Source organism: Hydra vulgaris, chromosome 14 (assembly GCF_038396675.1).
Source record: "Hydra vulgaris chromosome 14, alternate assembly HydraT2T_AEP".
In the NCBI taxonomy this organism is placed as follows: Eukaryota; Metazoa; Cnidaria; class Hydrozoa; order Anthoathecata; family Hydridae; genus Hydra; species Hydra vulgaris.
In genome coordinates, this window is record NC_088933.1 from 11,445,001 (window position 1) to 11,457,279 (window position 12,279).

A 12,279-nucleotide genomic window follows, 5' to 3' on the forward strand; every position below is an offset into this window, starting at 1 on the left:
AAGAGCGCCCTCTATACTCGTCTACTTCCGAGAAGTTATGGAACATTAGAAGGCAAAAAGTCAAAACAGTCCCTGTTAGATTGATCAGTCCTCAGAATGAATCTCATTTAAAACATATTGACGGACTCTTTTGCAGTTCAACTATAAAATATGTGGAAAAAGCTTGTTCTATTTTAGGGCCAGATGAAGTGTGTTTCATTAGCCAAGACAACAAGGCTAGAGTGCCAGTTGGAATCACAGCAGCCAAAAAACAGGCGTCGTTGTTGATGCATTTATAGTACTGGGTAAGTCTTCCGGACCAAGACTGGATTGTGGCTGCTAAACACAAGCTTATACCATCTGTATACGCTGGAATTACAATCAAAAAAGATAGTCACGGAAAAACAGATGCTGTTACTTATTCTGGACCTACCTACATTGCTGTTCGATCAGGAAAACATGCATCCTCGATCGCCTTCGCTCATGGATTAGACTTTCAGCGGCTCTTCGATATCAAAGAATTCAACTCTATTACCAGAGATCCTCAACCCAATGAAAATCCCAGATAACAGAAAGTAATTGAAATCGGGATTCACCATTTCTTGAAGAATAACCTTGACGCTCTTTTCAACATAACGAACGCTCCAAGCCGCAGTGTATTTAACAGAGCTAAGCGATGAATGGCACGTCTAAGTAAAGAATTATCTGGGGTGACTCTTCCGCACGAACATTACAGAACTCATCTTGATTCTTAAGGTTATTACATTGACAAAAGTTAATTTGTAAAAATATTAATATAATTTTTAACCTATAAAAACCAACATATCTTTTTACAGGGTGGATGCTCGAAATCCGGAATTTTTTGACACAATAAATATTACAATAAAAGTATTAGTTTCAAAGCTATATTTCTGAAATTTTAAGCAGTAATGTACACATATAAAAGCTTTCATTTCACTCAATCCAGCTGCCTTTAGCTTCAATGACTTGCTCGATACGCTTCCTGAACCTGGAGCAGGCGTGCTCCACCTCATTGGCCAACATGTTGGCAGCTACAGTAATAATTGCTCGCTTTAGAGATTCAACAGTGTTGTGACTTGATTTATTGGTCTCACGTTCCAAAGTGCCCCAGACATAATAGTCCAATGCATTGAGATCTGGTGAGTTTGGAGGCCAAAATTGCTTCAACCAGAACATAGGGAGATTCTCTTCAAGCCAACCTTGTACCAAATTGGAGGTATGAGCAGGAGCTAAGTCTTGCTGAAACACATATGGCCTACCATTGGAACACTTGTCCATCCAAGGTTTCACCACCTTAATCAGAAGGTCCAAGTAGACTTCTTTGTTGACATTTTGGCCCTTCAAGAAGAAGTTTGGTGGCATGACATGGCCTTTGCTGGAAACAGACATAAAGACATAGACAGAGGCTAGAAATTTTGTCTGACTAATCACTGGGACATCTTCTGGGTCTTGAGCCAACCATCTGTCATTTCTTCTGTTCACTTTGGCATCCACAGTAAAAATTTTCTTATCGCTGAAAAAACGAAGTTTACCGGCAACTTCATGTTTTATTGATACTAAAAGAACGGAACACTTAGCCACTCTCTTCTCCTTCATTGAAGCAGGCAGCATCTGCCTGATTTTCAGGACATAGGACTTGTACCTAAAGTCATCACAGATCACTCTTCTCATGGTGTAATGAGACACATTCATATCTTTGCTCAGTTTCCTGATGGAGGTGCTGGGGTTTTTGTTGATCAACTTCTGTACTCTGCTGATGAAGGCCTTATTCCTGATTGGTTTGTGAGCAGTCTTTTCTTTTCGTTATACAGACTCTGCCTCTTAAACTTCTTTGCAATATCATAAACTGTGCTTTTTGAGAAGCAAAACCATTTTATAATCTCTGGGACAGAGTGCTCGGTGCGGAGGGACTCAACCACTGCAACTCTACGGTTATATTCCTTTGACATGATGTGCTAAATTTGCAATTTTTATTTTTTTCCTGAGAGTACAATGTTCGTTTTGATTAATGTTTGAATTTCGCAACATAGAATTTAAAAACAAAAAAATGCCAGCAAATTTAAAATTGTCCGGATTTCGAGCATCCACCCTATAAATCAGGCAGGACAATAGATAAAAATTTAGAAAAACAGAACTTTGGTTTTGCTGGACAGGCTTTGGCTGATATTTGGTCTGATCTACAAGTTGACTGTTATCCAACCATTGCAGAGTATATTGATCCAGACAAATCAGAGCTAGAGTCAAGGAGCCTTTTATTACAAGATCAGTGTTGGATTGCCAATCATCTTCGTACAAGTCAATATTTTACTCAAATTGTGAAATGTGAAAATCATTCTTGTTGTCGGACTATTAGAAGCTCTTACTTTATTCTAATTAGAGCAAGATTTCTGCTATAACACTCCCTCTAATCAAAAGGGTCCATCCTGACTAAATTATACCATTATACAAATGTATAATTTAGTCAGAAAAAAAATTGATGGTTTTTAAGCATTTTTTTTGTTTTTTAGGGGGGGAGTACACAAAAACTGACAACATATATAATGGGGGGTTGGCCAAAAATTGACAGTTTGACAAAGGGGGGAGGGGGAGTCGAAAAATTGAGAAAACACACTGACATCATTTATGGATGACCCCTAATTACATTTTATATCTAAAATTTAAATAAATATAAAATGTATTACTTACAGACACCTCATTAAGGTGACTACTCTTATTGTTGTTTGCCTTGTTATCAAATAAATAGTGGCAAATAAACAAGTTAAATTTAATCATGTATTGTATTAATCATTAAATATGAGACCATTTTTTATATAAACTCACCATAGTTTATAAGTTTAGTACTATGTATGCATACACTGCATTGACATTTTCTCATGTACCTCACCACATGTACACTACAAACTTCCAATTTATTAATCAACAACATTGATTATTTCAATGAGATAATAGAAAAGATTAACGCATAAATAGTTAGCATAATATAGATTAATGCGCAATATAGTTAACACATCGTGCTAATTGCAGAGATATTATATAAAGCACATATGGCGTTTCTTTGATAATACTTAATCAATTTGCACACATCTTAAAGTATTTTGATAAACCAGCAAACTTTTGAAACTTTGAAAGTTTCGTTTTACTTGCTCTTTATTTTGAGTAAATAAAAAAGTCTGTAATTTAAATCATTTCAAGTGATATTTCTGAATTTAAATAGTAACGGAGTAGCACTTTGATTTTTTTTTTTTTTTTTTTTGTAGCAGCCTTTGTTTGCTACCAAAATTTCTTAGTAAAGCGCTTTTGCAACTCTGCTATCAAATTCAGAGTGTAGCGGAGTTGCAGAGTAGCATACTAAGTTGCTCTATTGCCCAGTTCTGATCCTATGACATAGATAACGACATAAGCTATGTACTTGCATAATATAAAGTTCAATTTAAAAAGTTTTGTTTAGATGTGTCAGGAAAAACTTTCAAAACATGAAAATTAATGTTAATTATGTTGTATTAGCTTTTACATCACTAATTTTTTCTATAAAAATAGCTTTATAAAACTACAATATTTCCAAATGGGGCAGCTAACTTTTTTGGTTTCTTAAAGAATGACACAAACTCTTTTTGAAAAAAGAGTTGGCTTTGCAAAGGAAAATGAAGGTAAAAACTCCTAGTTCCATAAAAATCAGTTTAAAATTTTAATTCACTTCTTACAACATGAATAAATACATTTTAAACATTTTTTTATAAATTAAAATAGAATACATTATCTTTGTATGTTATAATTAAAATAAAAAGTTTTGTATATAGGGAGAAAATTAAGTTTTAATAATGATATAATTTAAATGATAAAAAAAGCTGTTTTCTGTCACTTTTTAAAATATGTTAATGTTTAAATTTATTATTACAGTATTTATTTTTTTATACAATTAGAATCATAAGAAACTTTAAGTTGTGTAGTTAATAATAACATTATTGAAATTGCACTACTCAAAAACTGTATTTAGGCCAAATTTTAAGTGTTTCTGAATCACTGTGCAATGGTCCAAATCATATTTTAGAAATCCAGATAACATATTGTTTTAAATGTCATTCTTAAGCATCAATAAATAATGGCTTTGTATCGAAAATAGATCTTCTAGTACTATATTTACATAAACCTCTTAAAAATAGGCTGTAAATATTATAAGAAATGATTTTTAGAATTGTTTATCATAAACATAGTACTCCATTGTGTCATAAATTATGACACAATGGAGTACTATTCTACAGTTTTACGGCCTCCCACAAATACTTTATCAAGTTACCCCATACTTACTAATAGAAAACAATCACTTTATTTTTAGTATCAACTTTTTTTTAAATAGTTATGTTTAATTAATTAAAAAGCTTATAGATTGCAGTTAACAAAATAATGTTACTTACTGGTAGACACAGTAAAAAGCATACCTTAAAACTTAGTGACTAAGAAAAATAATAAATTACTTTGTCATAAAAAAAACACAAAATTTGATCCTTCGCAGGCCTAAAGATATCAAATAATGTAATTTTTTTCAAAACATAACTTTAGTGGTAACTATTTCAACATATGGAAGTAGTTGACATAACTCCTAAGATTCCTCCACTATTATTATGTTTTAATGGTGCCTCGTATATCTTGGTACAAGAGAGAAATGTTATACAAAATCAATTGTTATCTTCAGAATAGACACTCGCTTCTAAACTTGATTTTTACTTTCAAAAAAAACTATAAACCATAACACTGTGAAATCAATAAAAAACCAAAGCACTGTGAAATCAATGAAAAAACCATAACACTATGAAATCGATGAAAAAACCATAACACTGTGAAATTAATAAAAAAATTACTTGAAGCACACACTAAAAGTTGCGAAAAATTTAATTAAAAATTAACAGTACCTTTTAACCATGAGAAAATCATTAAAAATCTCTCCACTCACTCATTAACCAAAGAAGAATTGGATATTGGATATAAAAATGGTTTAAACTATTCAATTCTCCCATTGAGACAAGTAAAAACACATATCTTTGCATTGTTAAAAATGATAAGCCATTCTATACTGTTCAATCTAAAAAGTGAATATGACCCAATAAAAGTCAAAGCTCATCTCTATTACATTGCTAATTCACTTTACTACAACTATAAACCAAACTAAGCTACTTTAAGAAAAAAACTTAACCATTTACCAATAATGATCATGAAACCAGATAAAGGAATGGTGTCATTATAATGGATAAAAAAAAATGTATGTTAAAAATAATTACTGACAATTTACTGAAAAACAGACATGATTTTACTAAGAGAAGGACAATTACAACGAAAATTAAAAAAAATAATTGATAAAAAATTCTTTACTGAATCACAATATTTAAATATTCAACCTATAGGTTCTCAAATATCTTGTCATTATGGCCTACCTAAGACTCATACATTTTTTGACACAACTAATAACCTTAATTTTTGATCTATAGTTTCTTCCATTGGTTCTTATTACTAAAAACTTGCACAATTCTTGGTAATCTTCCCAAACAATACATAACACCGAACTGTCATCAAAAGATAGGTTCACATCCATTCAGGGTATAGGGTTACCAAATATGGTAAGCACATTAAATAAATATATGGTGTCATTTGATGTTTAAAATTTATTCACAAATATACCATTACAAGAAACTTTAGAATTAGCTGTAAAATTTATTATTGATAACTATCCTAATTTCAAAATTATTAAAAAAGAACTCTATGAATTATTTTTATTTGCCGCCTCAAAAAATCATTTTTTATTTAATAACAAATATTATAAACTATGCGACGATATAGCTATGGGGTCCCCTCTTGCTCCATTATTAGTTAATCTATTTATGAATCATTTTAAAAATTAAGTTTATTAAACTACACAGGTAACAAACCCTTGTTTTATCGCAGGTATGTTGATTATATTTTACTTTTATTTGAAAACGAGAATAAAAATTTAAAGTCAAGATTGAGATTTAAAGTCAAGATTGAAAATAAAACCTTTTTTGATAGCTCAAAAGAGAACATTTAGCTCAGTCTTTTAAGACTAAGCTAAATGTTTAAGTAAAATTTAAAAAATGCAGAAAAAAAAAGCTTAAAAAAGTTGTTTTTATTGATGATAATCCAAATAATATTTAACTTTAAAAGTACAATACATAATGCGCTTATGCAAGTTCCTGTTTACACCAGGATTTATTAAGCCTTTTGGCACACTTATGCCATTTTGCTCTTTTGCAGAATGGTACATAGTCTAGTCACAACTAATTAGTACTAATGCAGATTCACAATTATGTTGTGTTATACTTAGTTAAGTTATGAAATTCTTATTTAATCATCTTGGTAATAGACATATAAATACCTTCATTATATTAATCTTCTGAGGGTAGTAGACTTATAAATACCTTCATTATAATCATCTTCTGACAAAGTATTTTCAAACATGTTTGTTGTTGTCAAACTTTTTTGCTATTAGCAAAAAGTTTTTTTTTTTACAATTGTTAAAGCCATCGTGCAATGAAATATTATTTGGCGCCTCTTTAATGGAATGCAATGATGCTAAAAATTATTCTCAAAAATAAAACTAGCCTAATTTATAAAGTACACAAGATTAGTAAATAAAACAAAAAGGATACAAATAACTAATACTCACAGCATCATTCATATCAGCAAATCTTGCGAACTGCCTTATAATTGATTTATTGATAAATTGCTTGTTTCCTTAATCCATGGTCTTCTTACCACTCTTATATCAGCCATCATTTTAAGTAGAAGGTTGAAGCTCTCGTAGCGTTTGTTCAACTTTTTCTGATATATTTAATTGTAGAACATTTTTTCTGGAAATAAACATTAACTATGTTTAAAAACATTAACTATTGTTGCTTAAAATAAATACATGCAGTGAATTCATTTGAAAAAAATACAACCATAAATAAAAGTTACTTGGCAAATTATTGCACTATTAAAACTTTTTAACTAATGAAATATATATAATTTATAAACTACTGGCAACTATTTTATTATTAATTAGCAATGTTCATTTTTTAATTATTTTGAATTATAATTCACAGAAATCAAAGTCAAAACTTTTAGGATATTAATATTGTTATATTGTTTTTAGGAAGTTAATATTGTGATATTGCTTTGCATTATTAAATCAAAAAATTGTTCCTATTAAACAAACAAAGACTTATTTTTCTAACATATTTGTTGATTTTTTTATTTTTTTATTTTATTTAAACAATATTTCATTCAGAAATAAAAACTTGATGTTGTATTGTCTCAGGGTAAAGTACAGGGAAAGCAGTGATAAAATGCTTGATACAATAGTAGTTTTCTTCTTTAGATGGTCTGTCCACTCTACAGTATTTAGTATACAGTAATAGTATTTTGGGTATCAGGAAAAAATAAAAGTTAAAAAAAAAAAAATCCAAAAAAAAGACAGTCCCAAATGCTTGCACTTTACAATCCCTCTTAAGATATCTGCTAACAATCTTGACTTTAAATTTTTATTGTTTATCTCTTTCATCTTTATCATAATCTTATCATTATCTTTTCTCATCATAATCATAGTATGATATAACTTTATAAATTATATATAATAAGGTTCTTAACATAAACAAAAATCACATGATATATCATGTAATAAAGATTTTTAGTCATTGTAAGGTATACCTTATATGATGTACATATTTTTTTTGTTGTTAACATAACTAAAAATAATATATGACATCTTACATGATGTAAGATGTCATCATCAATTTATAAAGTTATAATAATTATAAAATATCACAACATTTAATAAATAAAATAAATAATAATAAATGCATTCAGATACAGAGTTCTGCACTTTTTCATTACTTTTTTTGTGTGTGTCATTTTTATGGTGTTCCCAGAAGTCCTTACAGTCTTATAAAAGAGCACAGCGAAAAAGCATTTAACTAAGAAGTTCACGCCTCCTTTCCTATCAAAGTCGCTTATTAGGCTGAAACCAGCATTAAACCTTAAACCTCTTGGTTCTGAGCCAGAACTCTAACCACTGCGCCACAGCTGCCCAACCATATTTGAATGTGTAAAATTGGTAATTCAATTATCACATAGAATCACATAAGAATAAAATCCTAAAAATTAAAGTTTCTCCTTGAGATTTATCAAGATTTTAGGTTTTTAAATTAATAAAGTTTTTTAGATTAGTTAACAAATTATAAATTTATAATATTATAGATTTTTAGACTTATCAACTGCTTTGTATTACTATATTACATACAAAAACATTACTTTTGCCATAACAAAAAATTTGTATGTTAGATGGAGAACGAGCTGGAGAGATTCCAAAAGCAAAATACTGGACTTGAAATTAACTTGGCTGAGTTACGACTTAAAATCAAAGTTACTGATAAAGATCTTTATCAAGAACGTCGCATGGTATGATTTTAAGCTTTTAATTTTTTTAATTGTAATTGTATTACTATAATTTTTCAATACAATTTTTTTATCTTTCACGAGAAGTTATTACATTATATTCTAGATTACGTTTTGAACTGTTTTTTTTTTTTAAAAAAAAAGAGATCTTTTTTCAATTAAATAGTTTACAAGAGGTGAGAGTATAATATTTTAAAATATCAATAACTATTTACTTGTATAATTGTTTAATGCTACTATAAACTCATGTAAAGTGACCATTTTCCACCACTACCACCATTACCCACACTACCACCATTATCACTTTTTAATCTTATTCTTATGCATAATATCTTTTAAAAAGTTTTGTGTCAATTTTAATGTAACTTTCCATAACCAAATATAACTTAAATTAATTAATGTGGTAGGTGAATTAAATCTTCATATTATATATTTATTCTTTTTATAATGCAGACTGTATATACTTTATCTCCTTTTTTTTAATAGGTTCAGGATTCGCAAGGTGTCATAAAACGTTTTAAATCTGATTTGTATAACTTGTCAGCTTTTCTCCAAGATCCCAAAAAATTTAAAGAAGGTTTTAACGACTTATATGAAAAATATATTGGAAATGAAAATGTAAGTTAAATTTACTTATGTTACTGTCTTACTTGGGTAATAACGTCTGTTCACAAAAAATCCGGAATGAAAAATTGTTCTTAATTGAATACAAAATTAATCGATTTTTGACAAAAATTTTAACTAAAATGAGTGACTGGACATTGTTAACTATTTTATAACCGAAAGTGGTCCTAAATCAGCGGCTTTTCGAACTTTAGTTTTGACTGAATCCATTAGACTTGACTGAATCCGTTTCTAATGTGTGTTTTGCATAATGACATCTCGCTCCGTCAGGCCAAAATAAAATTTTCATGTTTTGATGCTTGGAATTTATAAATGGAAGAAGTCTTTTTGTAATACATTCTTTAGAATAAGTTTTTGCATCCAGTGCACAGTTTTTTACAGCAAAATAAGGCGATGAATGACCAAAACGACTGATTGCAATCCAAACGAGAACTTTCTCGTCAAACTTTTTTTTGAAGTTGAATTTAATGTTAGGATCAGTTTGAGAACTATCCTTTGTATAGTAGCCAGAGTTTTGTGAACAATTTGCACCATTTACACAGAAATAAGATTCATCGTCCATGATAATTTCAAACTCATTTGATGGCTTGAAAAAAGTTTTTGAAAGTTTTAATAAGTTTTTCTTTTGTTTAATTTCTTGCTTTTCTGTTGTTTTTGGTGCATTTTTTCTTTTGGTATACTTTAGTCCATGCATACTTAATAATCTATTTACGTATGAAACGCTTATCTTATATTTTAGTGCCAATTTTCTTTGCGAAATCCCGATTCTCTCTTCTGCTCTTGCAATCATGGACTCTCTCTTTTCTGGTGTAATTTTAAAAGGTTTTCTGCCGCAACCGATTTTTCTATTCATAGGCAAATTATTTTCAGACCTTTTAATTATGTCATAAATTGTAGATTTAGCGATTCCCATTTTCTTAAAATGATCCACTGTAAATTTCTTTCCACTGTTTATGTTTTGTTTATAAAAAATTTCAATCACATTTCTAACATCGTTCTCTTTTAGATGCTCCATGTTTATTTGAATTAATTATTTAAACTCAATTTTGCCACAAAATGAAACTGTTGTTGTTGACCGATTAAATTTAAAAATTTCGAATCGAAAATTCGAAATTTAGAACAATTTGTGTACATTTGAAATCAGTCCGGATTTTTTGTGAACAGACGTTATAATTGCATCACCGGTTTTGACCACTTATTGAGAAATATGAGTTAGTTATTATATTTTTTATTTCTTTCTGTTTTAAAGTAATCATTATTTCCACTTTTATATTTTTATGTGTAGCCTGAAAATACCAATATAGACATAGATATTCACAAAGAATACGCACGTCAACGAGAGCATTTGGAAAAAAGTATTGCTTCATTACGTAAAAAACTTACAAAAGATTCAGAGATTCATAGAGCTGAAAATATTCGAATAATACAAGTAAGTTTTACTCAAGCTAACAGGGCTTTATTTTTAAACTATTTTGCCTAAAGTTTGTGTGATATAGTTAATGTATTTAATAAAGTTTGTGCCTTATGGTTGATGTGTTCATTAAAATTTGTGTACAAAGATTTGTATTAATTTTGATAGTTATATTTTTCTTTTTATCTTATGTTCTTAAACAGTTATAATAATTATGCTTATTGTAAAAATTTTTTAGATTCTTTTTATTCACTTATTCATTAGTTTGAATATGTGTAAATTTTATAAAATGATATAATATCCTTTTTTTAAAAAAAGTTAAAATTATTGAATTTTAAACCAAAGTTTTAATATTTTTTAAATACCGTATGGTTAGTAATCTTAATCTTAATCTTAATACTTTTAAACGTTATAAATACTTTTTTATTACTATTGACCCATATATGATGCCAAGTTGCTAGTTACTCTATTAAATTCGTTTTAACCTCTATCAGTTTCATTTTAACCTCTATTAATTTCATTTTATCCATTACCAATTAGATGTTTTGCATTATATTCTAAGCTATTATATACCATCTATTGAAACAAAATTTAAAATTTAAGATTTAATTATAAATAAAATACTTATTGCATTTACGGAGTTTGCCAAAATTATAAAATTTAAGAAGGTTTTTTTTGTTTTTATGATTTGAAAGATCTTCTTTGTTTTTATCTTGATTTGAACTAATTTAAAAATACCCAAAAAAATGGAGTATAAACGTTGACTGTTGCTTAGTTTACAAGTTTGCTTACAACGTGAGAACGTTTTTGATGTCAAATCTGTTTTTCTTTTTGTTACAAATTTTATATTATATATTAAATTGATCACCGAATCTTGCCATCAACATTGAAATTTTTTTGAATAACTTCTAAATGTGTAAAATTTAAAAGGGAAAATCCCTAAAGTTTTGTAAAAGTTAGTTAAGCAGATATAAAACTTGATTTTAAATTATTTTAAACCAATCAAAAATAAAAAGATTTTCTTTATTTGACCCTATTTAGAAACAATAAACTCGTAAAAAATTTTAATTATATCACTGCAATAATTGATTTTCAATAGGAAAACTCGACTCTTATCAATGAAATCAATGATCTACGAAAAAATTTAATAGTCGCAAAAAGAGAAATACAGGGACTAGAATCGGCAATGAAAATGCTCCGAAAGCATCAAAACTTACCCACAACTCCTGTTAATACAAACGATGAGCATATAAAGCTTGTAGAGCTTCAAAAACAAGAGATTTGTAGATTACGGACTCAGATTGCTGATCTCGAAGCAAAAGTTATTGAACGATCAAATTCTTCAAACCGTTTACCACCACTTCATCAGTTATCTATATAATTTCGAAATTATATATAATTTTTTTTTAATTGAGCATGTTAATATATATTTTTACTTGTTAATAATAATTAATTTTACTAAACTTAATAGACTTTTTTTCTTATTGCTATCTATATTCCTTAATTTTTTCTTCAAATTTTTAGGCTTTGCATTTAATTTTCTAAACGTGTTTTGCACAACATTCAACTTCCTCTGATCTAAAAGTAAAAACTTTTGTATATTAGTTAATGTAGCAAAAGTTTGTAACTACCGATACTATGAGTTTTAAAGGGTCGCAAAAAGTCTTTTAAAATAATACAAAAAAAAAAAACCCAATAAACTGATACCAAAAACTAATTACCATATGCTATCAAATATTAGCGCCACTGAAGCATTAGCTATCATTAATCAATCAGTTGTTACAAAGTCAAAATGGCTAAAA

At 28.6% G+C, this 12,279-nt stretch overlaps 1 protein-coding gene across 1 annotated transcript in view; it reads left to right on the plus strand.

Annotated features, from left to right (window-relative positions):
* The window catches only part of LOC100205926 (cilia- and flagella-associated protein 57), a 55,822-nt gene extending 43,881 nt beyond the window's left edge, over window positions 1-11,941 (plus strand). Inside the window, exons 16-19 of the mRNA XM_065818457.1 lie at window positions 8,329-8,445; window positions 8,929-9,060; window positions 10,352-10,495; window positions 11,577-11,941. Coding sequence (XP_065674529.1) covers window positions 8,329-8,445; window positions 8,929-9,060; window positions 10,352-10,495; window positions 11,577-11,858 — 675 coding nt within the window. The 3' untranslated portion in view covers window positions 11,859-11,941. The remainder of the gene's footprint in view (window positions 1-8,328; window positions 8,446-8,928; window positions 9,061-10,351; window positions 10,496-11,576) is intronic.
* The last annotated feature ends 338 nt before the right edge of the window (window positions 11,942-12,279 follow it).